The sequence below is a fragment of the Pristis pectinata genome, chromosome 10 (assembly GCF_009764475.1).
Source record: "Pristis pectinata isolate sPriPec2 chromosome 10, sPriPec2.1.pri, whole genome shotgun sequence".
NCBI lineage: Eukaryota > Metazoa > Chordata > Chondrichthyes > Rhinopristiformes > Pristidae > Pristis > Pristis pectinata.
Window position 1 is genome coordinate 83,357,614 of NC_067414.1, and position 19,829 is coordinate 83,377,442.

Below are 19,829 nucleotides of genomic sequence, written 5' to 3' on the forward strand. Positions count from 1 at the left end.
ACGAAGATTGGTGGTATTGTGGATAGCGTAGGAGACTGGTGAAAGATGCAGCAGGATATAGATCAGTTGCAGATATGAGCAGAGACATGGCAGATGGAGTTCAACATGACCAAATGTGAAGTGTTACACCTTGGGAGATCAAATGCGAAGAGACAGTACACTGTTAATGGCAAGCCCCTTAACAGTGTTAATGAGCAGAGGGATCTTGGGGCCCAAGTTCATAGCTCCCTGAAAGTGGCTACACAGGTTGATAGGGTGGTAAAGGTGGTACATGGCATGTTTGCCTTCATTAGTCGAGACATTGAGTTTGAGAGTCAGGAAGTTATGCTGCAGCTTTATAAAACTTTAGTTAGGCTGCATCTGGAGTACTGCATTCCGTTCTCGTTGTCCCATTATAGGATGTTGAGGCTTTGGAGAGGGTGCAGAAGAGGTTTTCCAAGATGCTGTCTGGATTAGAGGGCATGTGCTATGAGGAGAGGTTGGACAAACTTGGGTTATTCTCTCTGGAGCAGCAGAAGCTGAGGGGAGATCTGAGAGGTTTATAAGATTGAGAGGCATGGATAGAGTAGATGGCCAGTATCTTTTCCCCAGGGTTGAAACATCTAATACCAGAGGGCATGCATTTAAGATGATAAGGGGTAAGTTCAAAGATGTGCGGGGTAATTTGTTTGTTTTTTAAGGGTGGTGGCAGAGGCAAACACAATAAGGCATTCAAGATCTTAGCTAGGCACATGAATGTGAAGGAAATGGTAGGATATGGACACTGGGCAGAAGGGATTAGTTTAGCTGGACATTTTATTACTAATATAATTGGTTTGGCACAACATTGTGGGCAGAAGGGCCTGTTCCTGTGCTAAAATGTATTTAACTATAGAAAGTTTTCTAATGTTAAGCATTTATTTGAAAATCAAATTAGTTTAAGTTTTTGATTGTATGTCTAACTTCTGTAACCATTCATGGACACAAACTTTTGACAGCCAGTTGGCTATCAAAGCATCTCATCATTTTCTGGCAGAGAAAATATTTGTACTGTGCAGTCCCTCCACCATCAGGATCTTGTGTCAGAGATCAAGTTGTTGCTTCTGGTAGCATTCCAGCAAGTGTGGATGGGTCATGATTGACCAGTCCGGCCATGCAGCAGGCTGCATGTTGTTCACCTTGCACAGCAAGAACAAAGTAACCAAGCATAATCTATTAAAACATGAACAAAATCCCATAAATTTTAAAGTACCATATGAATTACTGCAATAGTTTATATAGTTATATATTCATTACTTGCTAACATCTCAATCAACATATTAGATCAAATCTCTGCAGCTCTGTCACATGTAATCTTTATTGGTGTGGACAACTGAACAAGGAACTCCACAAACATCAACTTCAACACTGGCAATTGCACATTGGGTTCCACGATATAAGGCTGAAATGTTGGTAGCCATCTTCTGTCCAATAGGATTTGTGGATTCACATGCAAGTTGCATGTTTAAAATCAGCCCACTGTATTCCAGTTGGCTGCTTTAGTTGAAAAACATTATAGGCAAAGGCTGAATAGCCCACAATCTTGGAAATTAATGTGTAAAGGTCAGATGGTTGTCATACAGGAAAAGAAAATATTGATCTGACTCGATCCTTTCACTCTTAAATAGAGGATTTATTTTGTTTGTATGAACAAAGCTTTAGCCTGAAATTTCATGATAATCTCAATGCAGAGGAAAAGTTCTAAAAACCCACACTTGGATAATGTTTTCCCCAAACACTTTAATTATTAATGTATCACAGTATGATACATTTAAGTTTCAGGCAAAAAACAAACTTAACATGTTGAAGAATATTTAAATAATAACACGTCATTCAGAAAAGTTAATGGAACACTTCATACACAACTAAAATTATCAAAAACCACAAATACATTAAACAGAAACAAGAATCCAATTTTTTTTTTCCACATTATAAAAATAAATTTTCACATAAGCACTGATTGCAAGAAAACAAGTTTAAAAGCAAATAATGAAAGCCATTTGTTTTATCCACACTTGGCTTCTACTCAAGTCTTCCAACCTCCTCCACAGGATTCAATTGTTTCTTAAAAAATCCAGGGATTTTATTGACATCAGGTGTTAATTGTTTTATTATCAATTCTAAATTTGTTTAACCTTATCCTAATTCTTGGCTTCCCTCAATGATTTTTTTAAAGATCTACCTTTACCATATTGTTTTCATTGTTAACTACTTGTGCTGTGTATTTTTAAGTTACTCATTCCAAGACAAATAAGAATCAGCAGTCCAGATGCTGAAAGTTAAAAGAACTCTTCACATTGGCAACTACAGTGCTCCTACTTTTTGCATAATTAGTGCATTATTTAAAATTCAAGCATTGTTAAACAAAAGGCAGCAAACTATGATGGAAGACCATTTCTGGAACATCCAGTGTGCTTTGATTCAGCTGTGTTTCACAGCTTCTTTTTGAAGTTATTAATCAAAAATGTAAATAGTCTATATTTCTTTAAGTTTTCAGTTCTTTCAGTGCAATGGCTTTATTTTGAAATGTAAACAGTAGCAACCAACATTAAATCAGAAGCCAGCTAAGATCTACCAAACTTTGGTTATAGTTCAACAGTAGCAGAACTAAACTAATTGCAAAAATAAAAATGAAATGTCACCAATGAGACTGAGCAGTGAATGGTTAAGGTCACCCTGGTCTGGCTTGAACCTCTACCTGAAACTGTTTACTTGGTCAAAAAGGGACAAAAGATACTGTGCAATCACAAAGAAAAAAAAAGACTTGAACACTTCCAAAGTGCAAAGTTTCAGTAGATGCAATTTCTTAAATACTGACAAAATGATTAAACTATGAAGATGTAAAGGTGCAAAGACCACATTCTCATAGCTGTTACAAACCCTCATCTTTTGTTCCATGCACAATATTCTTCCTGGTCAATATTAACAGATCAGCAAACTTTCAGGAAAATCTTTCTTCAATGTGTGCTGCTGTTGCTGCTGGAATGTTTCAGACGTTTAGCTGCAAATAAGTAACAGAAGTTGAACTATTCAGTTACTTTAAGAAAACACATTAAAAATGCCCTATCAGTCTATGTGGCCTTTAAAGGCTGCTCCACCATTTAATTACATGATGATTTCCATTCAACTCTATTTTCCAGCCTTCACCAATTTTTGTGTTCAAAAACCTATTGATCCTGGTCTGAAATATACTCAAGAACTGACCTTGGAGATATGGGCCTAATGCAGGCAAATGGGACTAACTCAAATAGACATCTTAGTTGGCATGGACGAATTGAGCCAAACAGGCCCATTTCCGTGCTGTATAACTATGAGCATCCAGAGCCTACGACGGTGCAGAAATTTCCAAGTTTCACAACACTGAGGGGGGAAAAAAAAAACATCTTCACATCTCAGTTGTAAGGTAGCCAATCGATTAACTTGAGGCTTTGGTCTCTTTACTAAACTCTCCAAAAGAGCAGACTCTCAAATCCACTTGTCAAATCCTCTCAGAATTTTATATGGCAACAGCAATGGAAGGGTTGACCCTGGACTTACTTCGGAAAACCTAATGCTTTTTAGTAGCTTTTTTACTGCTCTGCAAGAGATCAGAAATTAAAGAATGGAATGTTTCCTTCTCTAATTTGGTACCCTACCACTTTGTCAACATGTCAAATCAATGAGTGCACTGAATGAAAATAATTCATAGTTGTACAATCTGATATATTCACAATAAAACTGCATTTCACTGTGCTGGTTGAAATGCTTTGCTACCCAATTTTTTTTGCCTATTGAGATAGGTCTTCTAACATTGAATGCTGTCACCTGGCTGCCAGTTGCATCTATCCCTGTTTCTGCTGTGGACTCCCTCCTCCACCAGAATAACTGCACCTCCTCATTTGCATTATTATTTTGATATCAATCAACACTCAGAGCCCAAACTTTAGTCTTTGGTAAAAAAAAATCAAGTATGCTATATTTGGAAAGGGGCTCTGTTTGTGAATTTTCATGCAAACCATTTTGGCAGAACCAAATCTGGTCATCCTTCTTGTATAGGAATTGAAGAATGAAGTTCACACATAAATACCAGTTAGACAGCATAGACAAGTAAAAGTTTGTTAGCAGTTAGCTTCAGTTGAAAACCATGAAGTTCCAGAGAATAGCATGTACTCACGCTCTATAAGCTTCAATTTCTTCTGCTCAGAGTGAAGGAAGCTGCTGAGATAGAAGATAACTGGTAGAAAAAGAAGAAATGTTGAAACCGCAATAACTGGAACGATATCACTGTCACGGATAGTGCAGTTATAAGTTTTGCTCCATAGCTGCCGTGTCAAATTCATCTGAAAACACCAAACACAATAAAATAATTTTTTTTTGAAGACATCAAACTGTTGAGGCCAAAATAAATGAGATAACATGATCAGCTTTTCAAATATTTTGCAAAGTAATAATGACAACAGCATTTATAAAAATATGAACAAGTCATCCCCAGGTAGCAAACAGGTTCCATTTTTACAGATGACCATAAGTTTACTTTGTCAGTAAGTCAGAAAATACACAAAATCACTTAAAATAACCATACCTCTACAGTTTTGTAATGAATGGCATCAAAAGAACACAAGACTAATAAGAAAGAAAATTACTAAAAGTGAAGAGAGAACAGAAACTAGTTCTGTACTTCGTAGGAACGAACACATGTACGTGCATCAGACTTTTGGATTTAACATTTGCTCCTTCATAGGCACAGGCATCCATAAGTCAGGTGCTCATAACCCAGGGACAGCCTGTAATTAATGCATTGCTGGAAGTCAGGAATGCACTGACCCATGAAAAAGACCATGATGGTTTTTTTTCTTTTTACAGAGAGTGGTAGGTGCCTGGAACCCGCTGCCAGGGAGGTGGTGGAAGCAGATACAATAGCAACACTTAACATGCATTTAGACAGGCATATGAACAGTCAGAGGACAGAGCAGATGGGAGTACTTTAAATTAACATCATAATCGGCACAAACATCGTGGGCCAAAGAGTCTGTTCCTGTGCTGTATTGTTCCAAGGCAGCAGAGTGGTTTAACAGGTAGTGCTGCTGCCTCACAGCTCCAGCAACCCAGCTTGAGTCACATTTGTATGTTCTTTCTGACCACATGGGCTTCCCCAGGGTGTGTCAGTTTCCTATGGGATTGACTGGGTTGCTCCAAGAACCATCGTAAACTTAATGAGTTGAAAGGCTTCCTTCTATGTCATAAACATACGAGAACAAGACTAAGAACCACCTTAAATATGCTGAATGACTCTTGCATCAGAACAGGTTTTAAAATATAAAAGCAAACTACACTAAATTCAAGCAGCAACTCTGGACAAGTAGAGTTATCAGTTTCACATATGTTTATTTTAGTTTCCTTCTCCACAGATGCTACTCAACTTGCTGAATATTTGCAGCACCTTCTACCTTAAGTTGTTAAGAGTCTTTTGGCAGCACAACAATGAACATTACAATTTTCAATGTACTTACTTCATCAATGATGTCTATGCACAGGTTCTTGTTTGTTTCCATTCTACCATAGTATTCAGTCAAATTATTGTAAGAAACTTTGCACTTAATGCAAAGATCTGAATGGTTACTATGAACTGGGTGTTTCTACAAAACAGAAATGAATATCATAATAGTTTCACAATGCAAAAGTTTAGAGCACCCAGTCAACACATGTGCTATACAAGGTCGAATATTGTGTTCAGTTCTGTTTGCCTTATTATAGGAAGGATGTGGAACCTTTAGAGAGGGTGCAGAGGAGATTTACCAGGATGCTGCCTGGATTGGAGAGCATGTCTTGTGAGGATAGGTTGAGTGAGCTACGGCTTTTCTCTTTGGAGCAAAGGAGGATGAGAGGTGACTTGATAGAGGTGTACAAGATGATAAGAGGCGTAGATCGAGTGGACAGTCAGAGACTTTTTCCCTGTGTGACAATGGCTAATATGAGGGGACATAATTTTAAGGTGATTGGAGGAAGGTATAAGGGGGATGTCAGGGGTAGTTTTTTTTTTACACAGAGAGTGGTGGGTGCATGGAACTCACTGCCTGCAGAGGTGGTGGGGGCAGATACATTAGAGACATTTAAGAGACTCTTAGATAGACACATGAATGATAGAGAAGTGGAGGGCTATGTGGGAGGGAAGGGTTAGATAGATCTTAGAGCAGGATAAAATGTCGGCACAACATTGTGGGCCGAAGGGCCTGTACTGTGCTGTGCTGTGGTGTTCTATGTCTATGTAACAGATTACTGCCCAGAAGTTAGTAAATACATTGATGTGGGTTCACACAAACACACGGTCAAAAGAAGCCAGAAGAGAAATAGGACTGTGTGTGTGTGTGTGTGTGTGTGTGTGTGTGTGTGTGTGCGTGCGTGCGTGCGCGCTACACACACTCAAAGATTGGATCAAAATCTCAGAACTGGAGTCTGTAATGGCTTGAAATGATATAGTCAGAATTGTCAAAACGTAGTTGTAATTTTTGACAATGGAAAATAATGCAACTTTAGTATATAGCCATGAGAAAAGGATACCTGGCAGATTGAAAATTAAACCTTTTGAAGCTAACACAAAAAAAAATAAGCCAACATTGAAGTTATGCTCGAGCACTCAATTAAAATATGCTCGACAATATAAAAGAATAAGTTATTTTACTGGGTTACATCAATCAACTTAATTAACATTTAAAACCTTAGACATTGATGTTACTCAGCAAATACTGAATACCACTTAACCAGAATACATGACTATTACTTAACCTAGTGTGTTTGGAAAGCTGGGTGTGGGTTTTGTTCTCTAATAAATATTTAGTCTTGGAGGACAAAACAATGGGAATGTCTTTAAGGGAAGATTGCTTGCATTAAATCTTTCTCTCTTGAAAGGAGACAAGGGATAATTGAATTGCTTAAAATTCACAAAAAAAATTTTAAGCAGGTATTATTGTTTTGTGCAGACATTAAACACTGATGGTTTTGACACAGTGAACTGGATTTTTTTGAAGTTACATATACGTTGACAAAAATTACCCATGTCAGAACACACAATGTCATTTGTGGCATTCCTCTGATTCAGTACGAGGCAGGGATAGGAACGCAATTGTACAGAATTTGGGGAGGCTATAGATATTTTGAAGCACTTTGGAAAGATGAAAGTGATGGTGATTAGGCTGAAATATGCAAAAACTTTAGAGAAATTGCCATGTAAAATACTATTAAACTTGTGGGAACAGGGTAAGCAATCAAGTTAAATTGATTTAAGAGTAAAAATCTTGTGTACTGTACAAGAAGGGAGGTTTGGGAATGTGGTTAGAAAATCTCTGTGTCCAAAGATTCAGTTCTAAGACCTTTAAAAATTCAATGCAAAGTGATCAAATTTACAAATCATATCAAATTAGTAGGGGAAGAAATCAGAAGAAATTAGAGTGAATTGGACAATGTAGGCAAGTGGGCCATGTAGTGACAAAATTTGAACGTAATCAATTGTAAGATACTACAAAAGAGTAAGATAAGCCATACATACAAAGTTTAGGATGGAAAAAAATGTGATCTTGGCTTTCCAGCCTGGGAAGAGTATGAGACCTTTTAGCTTTACAAGATTATGAAGGATACATACACTGGGAGACTAATTCAAAAGGCCATTTCAAAATCAGTAACGCTTCAAAATGATAAAAGTGTGGAAACAAAAACATTGGAATAATTAAAGAAACAACTGGATGCCACAATAATGATTGCCATGATCTCTCTAATGATGAGCCAAATGACATTTGTCCATAATTATCAGATGCAACTTGAACCAACTCCATGTTGCATTTTTCAGGAAAATAACCCCTTGGTTTTAGTCGTTAGCTGGAGATGCTTAGTATTCAACAGGCACCTCAAATTAATGACTGTCACTTCACTTATGTCAATTCAGACTCTCTCCCCTTTCATTTTTCCTTGATTTCAATTACTAAACTAAGGGAGAAATCCTATCCTGTATTTAATGCACTTTACACAATCTCTCTACCCCACTTTCTGAGCAAATACACTGCAATAAGCTAATGAATATTTTAGTACCAACTCTGCTGAATAAAATGGAATTTTAATGACAGGTTGCATTTGCTATGAATGCACTCAGCACAAATATTTCCTAAAAGCTGTTCCACTGGAGTGCAAGTAATCTTATACATTTAAATTCAGCACATGAATGATAGAATTTTATCACAGTTTTATTTTCTGGAATAGTATAGATGAATTATTGAAAACTTGAGCATCTTTCTTTCCCCTTTGACTGGATGTTTTAATTTCTTATCTTTCACAGCCATTGTAACTATTGTCTTTTTGCAGATTGGTTTCTTACAAGCTTGGAATTTATGTACCAGTGTTGGCACAGAAGAAACTTAATAGCTCCTCCAAAAAGTAGTTATCATCTCAACTATCTACAAAAATTCCAATAAAAGCATATTCTCTATGAGCTGGAGTGATAGGAAGACAGGTATGGAAGACCAGGCTGAATTATGCTACATTGTCTACATAATGGTCTCAGAATTAATTTGACCAAGCTGATTACCAAAGTGACATCAGGCCCAGACAAAAAACAGAAAACGTGCATTCACTGCTTATAGAACTGTTAATTCATTACCAAACCCCACAGAGAAAAGCAGAACAAATGGTTTTCATAAGTGATTTACCAAAGAGTGTTGTTCAAAACAAGTCAGAGTATCATTCAGCAACTTCTTAAAGATTACAGTGTCAGTTGATAGTGCCGTTTTGTTTTCATTCAAACAAGCTGTTGAAGGGGGAAGAAAAAAAGGACATCAGGTTAGCAAATAAAAAAATTAAATGTTTAGTCACATCATATCTGGAATTAAAATTACAGAACATATTTTAAACTTCAGGACAAAGATTGCAATAAAAACCATTTATGAAAGGAAACCAGTATTCAGGTTAACAAATAAGTAATTTCAAATCAAACTTTTCCTCAACTTGAAATCTTATGGTAAACCTGGCGAAAAGCCTTACACCATACAGAATTTACTGTCAAGAAAAGTAAAAAAAATTAAACTTATTCACACTAGGGTGTACTTTAAAGAAGCTTGAGCAACTTTCAGGCTAAATAAACTCCAATAATTTCCACTGAGAGTAGAATATTTTTAAGAGCTCATATTCTCAATAAATCAATATGAAATTCATAGCATGTCAAAATGAGCAGCTGCACATTCACAATACTGTATTTAATTGTAAGATCAGACTATGATTGGCAACACGTTGCTTTGGGAAATAATTTGTAACCTGTCATCTTCATAAACATATACTTTGAGCTTTTCCAAACTCAAATATAACTGTAGGTCTCTGCTGTTTGTAATGCTTCACGCAAATTACCTGCTCCACCTTATCAAACCAAAAGACGGACTTGTGGCGACTCACCGTTTAGTCGGGCGAACCAGCTCGGCAGTCGGGTTGCGCGGCGTCGGAGCGACGAGGCCCAAGATGGCGGCGGGCCTCGTCTTTCCGAGCGACAGGGAGAACCATGCGCAGTAAAGTCTTGATGACGTAATACTTACATCATTGCCGGTTTCATTGGGCGGGAACAGTCTCCCTTAAAGGGCCCGCGCAAGGAGGGAAAATAAACCACTTCTGTTCGACAATCCTCCGACTAGCGTCTTGTTTTATTCCGCGGTAGCAACCGCTACATTGGTGACCCCGACGGTCCAAACGGCTTTTGGACCCGCGCAATGGACGACAGCGCAGCAGCCAACGCAGTGGCCCTCAAGCTGCCCACCTTTTGGACACTTCGGCCCAGCGTCTGGTTTGACCAGGCCGAAGTGCAATTCCACCTTCGGCAGATCACCTCCGACTCCACGAAGTACTACCATGTGGTTAGCTCTCTGGACCAAGAGACAGCTGCCCAGGTTGGAGACTTCATCCAGTCACCTCCAGAGGAAGATAAGTACCCGGCTTTCAAAGACCTTTTGATTAGGACCTTCGGCCTCTCCCATCGTGAGCGCGCCGCCTGCCTGCTTCATCTGGATGGCCTGGGGGACAGATCCCCATCCGCCCTAATGAATGAGATGCTGGCATTGGCCGAGGGACACAAGCCATGCCTGATGTTCGAACAGGCCTTCCTCGAACAGCTCCCCGATGACATCCACTTGTTAGCTGAAGCCGACTTCAGCAACCCCCGTGAGGTGGCCGCCCGGGCAGATGTCCTGTGGAGGGCCAAGCGCGAGAGCGGTTCGTCCGTCAGTCAAATCACCAGGCCGCGAGCCCAACGCCCGCCTCGCCCGGCCCCAGCAACCGAGCAGCCGCACCCCAGGAACGCAGACGACGACACGGGTGACCAGCTGTGCTTCTACCATCAGAGGTGGGGTGCGGACGCCCGTCGATGCCGCCCACCCTGCAAGTTTCAGGGAAACACCAGGGCCAGCCGCCGCTGACAGAGCCTCCTCTTCATTCAGGACAAGAAATCTGGACGGCGTTTCCTCGTTGATACTGGAGCGGAGGTCAGTATTTTGCCCCCGACCGGCCGCGACACTCGTGCCAGGCCACCAGGTCCTCTACTCAATGCCGCCAACGGTACAACGATACGGTCTTTCGGCACCCGTAGACTTCAATTACAATTTGGCGGCAGCCGTTTTACCTGGTCCTTTACCCTTGCCACTGTCGCCCGACCACTCCTAGGAGCCGATTTCCTTCGGGCCCACAACCTGTTAGTCGACCTGCGAAGGAAGCGGTTAGTCCACTCTAGCACTCTCCAGACCTATCCCCTGGGAGAAATCACCCCACCAGCCCTGCGCCTGGACTCCATTTCCCTTTCTGGCGATGATTTCGCCAAGCTCCTAGCCGAATTCCCATCAATTTTGGCACCTTTGTTTACAAATTCTAGGCCCAAACACAGGGTATGACACCACATCATTACTACAGGGCCACCCCTTCATGCCCGAGCACGACGATTACCTCCAGACAAGCTCCGCCTGGCAAAGGAAGAGTTCCGTCACATGGAGGAGCTGGGGATTGTTCGCAGGTCAGACAGCCCCTGGGCCTCCCCCCTGCACATGGTCCCCAAAGCCACCGGAGGGTGGAGGCCCTGCGGCGACTACCGCAGGCTGAATGACGCCACCACCCCGGACCGCTATCCCATCCCTCACATCCAGGACTTCGCAGCGAACTTACATGGGGCCCGCATCTTTTCCAAAGTGGACCTCGTTAGGGGATACCACCAAATCCCGGTCCATCTGGATGACGTCCCCAAAACTGCGATTATCACCCCATTCGGCCTGTTCGAATTCCTTCAGATGCCGTTCGGCCTTAAGAACGCCGCGCAGACCTTCCAGCGGCTGATGGACGCGGTAGGCCGAGACCTGGACTTCGTGTTCATTTACTTAGATGACATACTGATCGCCAGCCGTAACCGCCAGGAACACCTTTCCCACCTCCACCAGCTGTATTCCTGCCTCCGCGATTTCGGCCTCACGATCAACCCGTCCAAGTGCCAATTCGGACTTGACTCTATCGATTTCCTCGGCCACAAAATCACCAGCGACGGGGCAACACCTCTACCCGCCAAGGTGGATGCTATCCGCCATTTTGCCCGCCCCGACACAGTCAAAGGCCTACAGGAATTCCTTGGGATGGTCAACTTTTACCATTGGTTCATCCCTGCAGCAGCCCATATCATGCGCCCTCTGTTCTCGCTGCTGGCTGGTAAGGGCAAGGACATCACCTGGACTGACGAGGCTGCGGCTGCTTTCGTTAAGGCCAAAGACGCCCTGGCAGACGCCACGATGCTTGTACACCCGAGGACTGACGTCCCGACTGCCCTCACGGTAGACGCGTCCAACACCGCGGTGGGTGGGGTACTGGAACAGCTACTCGAAGGCTGCTGGCAACCCTTGGCATTTTTCAGCAAGCACCTTAGACCACCCGAACTGAAGTACAGCGCTTTTGATCGGGAACTTCTAGCACTGTATCTGGCGGTCCGGCATTTCCGATACTTTCTAGAAGGCAGGCCTTTCACCGCTTTCACCGATCATAAGCCTCTGTCCTTTGCCTTCTCCAAAGTCTCCGATCCCTGGTCAGCTCGTCAGCAGAGACATTTATCCTACATTTCCGAATTCACAACTGACATCCAACATGTCTCCGGAAAGGATAATGTCGTTGCTGATGCACTTTCCAGACCAACCATCCACAACCTATCTTTGGGTGTCGACTACACGGCCCTAGCTGACGCACAGCAAGCCGACGACGAACTGCCCAGCTACAGAACCGCAGTCTCGGGTCTGCAGCTCCGAGATTTCTTGGTTGGTCCAGGTCAGCGGACCCTACTTTGCGACGTTGCGACTGGTCAGCCCTGCCCTATAGTCCCTGCAGCCTGGCGGAGACGTGTTTTTGACTCGGTACATGGGTTGGCGCACCCGTCCATCAGATCTACCGTCCGACTGGTTGCCAGCAAGTTTGTCTGGCATGGCCTGCGCAAACAGGTCAGTGAGTGGGCCAGGACTTGTCCGCACTGCCAGACGTCAAAAATCCAGTGACACACCAAGGTCCCACCACAGCAGTTCAAGCCTACCTGTAGGAGGTTCGACCACATACACGTCAACCTCGTGGGCCCTCTGCCGGTTTCAAGAGGAGCCCGGTACCTCCTTACCATTGCGGACCGGTTCACGAGGTGGCCTGAGGCAACCCCCCTGACTGACATCACAACTGATTCCTGCGCCCGGGCGCTGCTCACAACTTGGGTCTCATGTTTTGGTGTTCCGGCCCACATCACTTCAGACAGAGGCACCCAATTCACTTCCAGTCTCTGGGCTGCATTAGCGAACCTGCTAGGGACGCAGCTGCACACCACCACGGCCTACCATCCTCAATCAAACGGGTTGGTGGAACGTTTTCACCGCCATCTGAAATCGGCCTTGATGGCCCGCCTGAAGGGTCCTAACTGGGTTGACGAGCTGCCTTGGGTCCTGCTCGGCATACACACTGCCCCCAAAGAAGACCTCCGCACTTCGTCAGCTGAGCTTGTGTACGGGGCGCCCCTAGTTGTCCCCGGGGATTTCATACCTGCCCTTCGGGACCAAGGGGAACAACCCCCAGCAGTCCTGCAAAGACTGCGCGAGAAGCTTGGCAACTTGGCCCCGATTCCCACCTCACGGCACGGTCAAGCCCCATCCTGCCAGCCCAAGGAACTACGGGACTGTAAGTTTGTTTTCGTTCGCAGGGGCACACCTCGGGCGCCATTGCAACGACCATATGAGGAACCATTCCGAGTCATACGGAATAACGGATCCACCTTTATTTTGGACATTGGAGGCAGGGAACAGGTTTTCATGGCGGACCGCCTCAAACCGGCCCATTTGGATCTGCAACAACCTGTCGAGGTTGCAACGCCGCGACGCAGAGGCCGGCCCCCTAAGCGGCAGCTGGCACAGCCCACGGACCTTGGGGACTGTATCGCCGGTTCTGGGGGGGCGGTTGTGTGGCGACTCACCGTTTAGTCGGGCGAACCAGCTCGGCAGTCGGGTCGCGCGGCGTCGGAGCGACAAGGCCCAAGATGGCAGTGGGCCTCATCTTTCCGAGCGACGGGGAGAACCCGCACGCGGGAAAGTCTTAATGACGTAATACTTACGTCATTGCTGGTTTCATTGGGCGGGAACAGTCTCCCTTAAAGGGCCCGCGCAAGGCGGGAAAATAAACCACTTCTGTTCGACAATCCTCCGACTAGCGTCTTGTTTTATTCCGCGGTAGCAACCGCTACAGAATCCTTATTCCAGTTATGTAAGCAGCTATTTTTAAATGACTCCTTTCTTTAAAAAAAATTGTCATTCGTTTTCACAGTGTGATGAGGTGAAGTAAGTGAAGTGATTTTGATTGCGAGTTTCGTAGCCTTGTTTCATAGGTTTGGGTAATTGGAAGTCTCAAACAAACTACATACCAAAATCAGTGTTTTAGTAATAACTTAGCTAGAAAAATGGTCATATGCATAGAGATAGCCAGTTGCCATTTTATTATTTTTCCATAACTCCTAATTATCCACTTTGAACCTGGCTAATTGAACCCTGCTTGCCACCTCCAAAGATATCTCTGTATGCCAACATAAAGTGGAAAATGATCAAGGTTCAGAGGGTTGACAACTTCCCAATCCATAGATACCAAATTAACTGATTCCACTACTTGCTACATCCCTGGATATTTGAAGTTAACATTCTTATATACACTTTTTATATTACTATTGTACATAGAGCAATTCAAAACTCTCCAAAATATTGGTACAGTTGATGCCAAAGACTAAACTAATCAGCTAAAATAAACCTAGCTAAGACTAATATTAAAAGGGAGTAAAATCATTTAATGGATAAAAAAGTTCCTTTTATACTGCAACAAATTATTTCCCATTGCTCATTTAGTTAGGATCATGTACAACTGTAATGGAAGGTTTAACATAGGAAAGAGAGAATTGTCATATTACAGGAAGACAGTAAGTCCATGGGTAGGTTGCCCAATCAAATTAAAAAGCTAGACAAAACACCTCATATGAAATCCTCCATGCATCATGGTGCAACCACATTCACCAGAAAGGACAGGAAAACCAAAAGTATGATAGGCATGAATACGCAAGCCATTATATCAGTATAACATTACTGAAAAGGAACCAATACTCTACTGTGGATTGAAAGCAAGCATACCATCACACTGAGAGCCAGTCCAAAGTTGCTGCAGAAACTTCTGTGTCTTCAGGACTATTTGCAAACGATCGGATCTCAAAAGTTGTGTCGAACAACTAACGTTGCCCGAATCTTTCTGAAAAAGCCAGAAATTATTTGCATAAATACAAGGTAGAGTTCAATTAATGGAGCAGCACAAAATTGCTTCAACAACCCAAGTATTAAAATGCAGTTAATTTCCATTCAGTATACTGATAAGAATGACCCACTTAACATGTAGGAGATACTCAAGTTGAGATTTCTGAAGTCCATTTCTGTGTATGGAATTAGGAGTGGTAGTACACATCTCAAAATTAAAACTCCAGAACCATTACCAGAATATGCGGCTTGTCTACAGAACTGCAAATATACTTGCTAATTATTAAAAATACATATTGCTGGAAATGGCTTGTCAGCTCCACAAGCAGGTTCCTGACTGTAACTGCATATCGCTGATGAATTTTAAGGAAATCACATGGTTTCCGTTATTGCTCAATTTTCACCAATTGGAGAAATATAACATATTTCAGTGTATTCTGCAGAACCTTCTCTTTTCCTGTTTTAGTAAAATGAGACTCTTGCATCCTTCTAAATAATACAGAACTGCTGACATTGTCAGAGTATCCTGGTGGTGTATTCATTTGGGTTTACTGCTACAGGGAGCACATTCATGCCATCACTGTGCAAATGGCTAATTTCTTAGATTATCACTTGAGATTTAAAGTGACAGAATAAAAATAAAGGAAATATTAAAAACTAAAAAATTCTACAGAATGTGGGTTATGATCTGAAACCCACTGCAAGTGTGGTGGAAACAATGTCAATTAGGTCTTTCATAAGTGAAATGGAGGGGCAAAAGAGAAAAAAAAATATGGAAATGGCACTGACTTGATTGCTCTGCAAAGAACTGGCAGAAATAAGTTGAATGGCCTCACGTGCTGAACAATTCTATGATTCTACATCAAAGGAAACTTGCATTTAAAATATCACCTGAAAAAGTGTGCTCTGCAAGTGCCATGTACAACTAGTAGCTTCACATCATAAGGTGCCAGAGACAATTGTTCTTGTAAAGAAATTGAAGCTCTGCATATATCCTAAACAAGTCAAAAGAGAAATCAGCAGCTGGAGTCATTCTGATAGAGAATGATGATTCAGGCTTCGGCCAGGATTCAAATTTTCTACAACCTCAATGCAGCAGTTCCTCAGGACACTCCAGCCAAACATCTGCAATGCAATATCAATGACCAGCCATGAACAGTCATTTTCAATGGTCAATTCCATTAATATCTCCTCCAATAATGAAAAACTCTTCAGAAAGACCTGCATAACATCCTGCCAAAGCAACAAGAAACAAATGTATCATGATATCAGCCTAGAGAGACTGAGAGTCTAATTTCCCATTCTTTCAATACAAATTTATAGGACGCCTTCAAGATAATATTCCAAGGAGTATCGCAGCCGCGTAATCAGGTTAAAAAATTCTCCAGTCAAATAATTAGGAGGGGTGACAAAAAAACTTCACGGTAAAAATTTGCTTTAAGGTGGAAACTTAGAGAAAGGTGCAGAGGTTTAGATGGAAACTTCACCTATCAATGTTATGATGAACAGAGAGGAATGGAGGATGAACAGATAGGAACACAACAGGAATGGAGATTTCTTTTGTTTAGTGATGAGATACTATAGAGAGCTGGAAGTTGCAGACGAATGAAGACATGAGCATTTTCTATCAAAGGTGGAATTTGGAGAACTAGTGTAGGATAGGGTTCAGAAAAGTTTTGTAGAGTGCAATTTTGGATGCCAGATGATATAGTTAAAACTTAAGATTTTCAACAGCAGATGAGCCAAGGTGAAATGGATATTTGTGATTATTATGATGGTGTTGAAATGGGTACCGTGACTTCAATTAGTCTGGTTCAACCTGGAGAAATTAATTGGAATTGGTGTTGTGCCAAAGAACTTCATTTCAGTCATTCCAGCTTTTAAATTGGAGCAAACTACAGTTGGTTGATCAAGTTGTTTAACAATATTAAGGCACTAAATGCTCTTCTAGGAGCTAGCACAGATTTAATGGACTGAATGGCCTCCTACGCAATAACTATCTTGTAATGCCATTCTATAACCAGTAGAAGGGTTGAAGCATTTTGCAAGGAGAACAAGATGTCATCAGTTACACATAGCTGACTCCATGTTTTTGGATGATAAAGGGAAGCATAAACCCGAGAACCAAAAACAGACTGTTAATGGAATTGAGGAAGAGGGATAAGCCACAAGCTCTGATGATCTATTCAAAATGATAGCTGAATGGAGGTATATACCCATATAGTAGCCTTGAAATGCTGCAACAACTTCTGTCCCCTTGTGTTCCAGTCTACATCGAAAGGTCAGCAATTCCATGTGCGTTTTTTTTTAAATTCCTTTCTTTACTAATCCATGACATTTTAATAACCCTGTACCCCTGTGGGCACTGCTTTGAGTTTTTCCATCACTTAGAATATTCTTCTCTATTAGATATGAAGTGGATGATTTCACATTTATATTTGCTAAAAATCCATTTACCACTATTTTTTCCCATTGCTCAATATATCTTTGCAATTTAATACCACTATCTGGATGGTCAGGCAGCATCTGTGGAAAGAGAAACCCGGGAATATTTATGTCAAATTTCCAACAACCACAATACTTTGCTTTTGTAAATTGTTGTAAAAATTATAGTTATAAAAATGGTAAATGGTTGTTGTCATAACAGATCCTTGTGGGTCCTCATTGATTACATCCTGCTAATGTGAATATTTTCCCATTATCCCCACTCTGTCTCTCCAGCCCATTTCATGTTCAGGTCAGTTCTAATGAGGTTCAATGTCTCTTATGTGAGATTTTATCAAATGCCGCCTGGAAGTCTATACAAATAACATCACCGAATGTTGTCTTGTATACTTCCTTAAGCACTGCTTCAAAAAAAAAATTCAAACTTTTATAAATCCATGCTGGCTCTCATTGATCAAAGAATTTTCAAAGTATTTAGTCACATTATTCTGAACTACAAACTGTAGCAAATTTGCAATAATAGGCATTAGGTTGCTGGTCTATTATTTTCTGGTCTCCCTTTCTATTCCCAAATGGTAAGAATGCTGTAATAATTAGTTAGGACATTGGCAACATTCTCACTTACTTTCTGGTCCTGAGGATTTATTACTTTTATGACTGCTTTGCGTTTGTGTTAATTTTAGCAAGTCCCAGTCCTAGATTCAATAATAGTTTCCTCTGTGTTCATGATGCCTTCCTGTTCCTCATTTGCAAACACAAGCACTAAGCAATTATTTGACAGTTACTGAAATTGAAAATTTCAGGATTGAGGGACCAGCCAGACATGTCCAACTGCCCTGCATTTTGTACATTTCCACATTCTTTAGTCTGTATTATCACTCTCCAACTGCCCTCATCTCATACCCTTTGTTCCAATTTTCCCCTCTAACTACCCCCATTAACCCTTCAACCAGATGATGTCTACAACTTATCCCCACAGCAACTTTGGCCCAATCCTCAGAGATATTCACTCTAACCTATTTGTTCCCACCTTCTCTGCAACTTACAAATTAACTTGATTTCTCTTTCACAGTTCTGACGAAAGGACTTTGACCTTCAATCTGTTTCTGTTTTCACAGATGCTGCCCGATCTGATTAGCGTTCCCAGCATTTTCTATTTTCACTATGTTCATCATTTTGCCAGGATCTGCACTAGATTTTACCTTCACTGCTTTTTATTTCCATTTTGTTCCCAATACCTTAGTCATTCATGGTTTTGTCCTTTGGCAACTAGAGCTCTTGTTCTTTACGGGTATAAATTAGTTCTGTATCACAGTAAATTTGAGTATCTCCCATTGCTCCACTGTGGTTTCATCCATTAGATTTGCTCAGTTTATCTTGCACAAATCTGTCTCATCACATGAAAGTCAGACCTGCTTAAATCTTGAATCAGTACCAGTTTTAACATTTCTTCCTTAATCACGTTATGATTAAAAGTAGATAATTCTTCACCATATCTAACATATTAGGTAACAATAACTCTAATATAACCTGCTCCTTGTTGGTTCTAGGACACATTGTAGAAACACCAAAAATCTACTGCCTTTCAGTAAAGTTAAATTTTCAATTTACTGCTATTCTGCTTATCTCAATTTGCATGAAAGTTTACAAAAAAAATCTCTCAAACCTACTGTGCCTTTTGCTACATACCTAACTTTGGCATTCATACCATTTCACAGCTGCTCTCAAGAGCCGCATTCACACCTACCACAGTCTTAAATCCTGTTCCACTTCCTAACTTCAGAGTAATGAGGTGTCTGCAGGAAGAGCAGCTTCTGTAGGAAGTTGCCTAGCTGTATGGTTAGGTAAACATGGAAACAACCGAGGGCAAATTCACTGATCAGGAAAATGAAAGCTTGGTAGTGGAGAAGGACAAGGGCACCACACAAAAACACAACACAAGAAAATCAGAGTAGGCCATCAGCCCCTTCAAGCCTGCTCCGCCAATTAATATGATCATGGCTGAGGAATGTGGTCCCCTTGTTCAAGAAAGGTAATAGGGATAGGCCAGGGAATTATAGACCGGTGAGTCTCATGTCTGTGGTGGGTAAGCTGTTAGAAAGGATTCTAAGGGATAGGATTTATGAACACCTTGAGAATCATGGACTGATTAGGGACAGCCAGCATGGCTTTGTGAAGGGAAGATCTTGCCTCACAAGCCTGATAGAGTTCTTTGAGGAGGTGACCAGGAAGATTGATGAGGGCAGTGTGGTGGATGTGGTTTACATGGATTTTAGTAAGGCGTTTGATAAGGTTCCTCATGATAGGCTTCTTCAGAAGGTCAGAGGCCGAGGGATCCAAGGAAGCTTGGCTGTGTGGATTAGGAATTGGCTTGCATGTAGAAAGCAGAGGGTTGTGGTGGAGGGAGTGCCCTCGGATTGGAAGGCAGTGACTAGTGGTGTCCCGCAGGGATCGGTTCTGGGACCTCTACTTTTTGTGATATTTATAGATGACTTAGATGAGGGGGTGGAGGGCTGGGTTAGTAAGTTTGTGGACGACACTAAGATAGGCGGTGTTGTGGATAGTGTGGAGGGCTGTCAGAGCTTA

General features: G+C 41.8%; 1 protein-coding gene across 1 annotated transcript in view; it reads right to left on the reverse strand.

Moving 5' to 3' along the window:
* Nucleotides 1-1,318: 1,318 nt before the first annotated feature.
* The window catches only part of ostm1 (osteoclastogenesis associated transmembrane protein 1), a 56,268-nt gene continuing 37,757 nt past the window's right edge, over nt 1,319-19,829 (reverse strand). The window contains exons 7-11 of the mRNA XM_052025441.1: nt 14,682-14,796; nt 8,691-8,788; nt 5,508-5,633; nt 4,172-4,337; nt 1,319-3,019 (exon numbers count right to left, since the gene is read on the reverse strand). Of these exons, the coding sequence (XP_051881401.1) occupies nt 2,976-3,019; nt 4,172-4,337; nt 5,508-5,633; nt 8,691-8,788; nt 14,682-14,796 (549 nt within the window). The 3' untranslated portion in view covers nt 1,319-2,975. The remainder of the gene's footprint in view (nt 3,020-4,171; nt 4,338-5,507; nt 5,634-8,690; nt 8,789-14,681; nt 14,797-19,829) is intronic.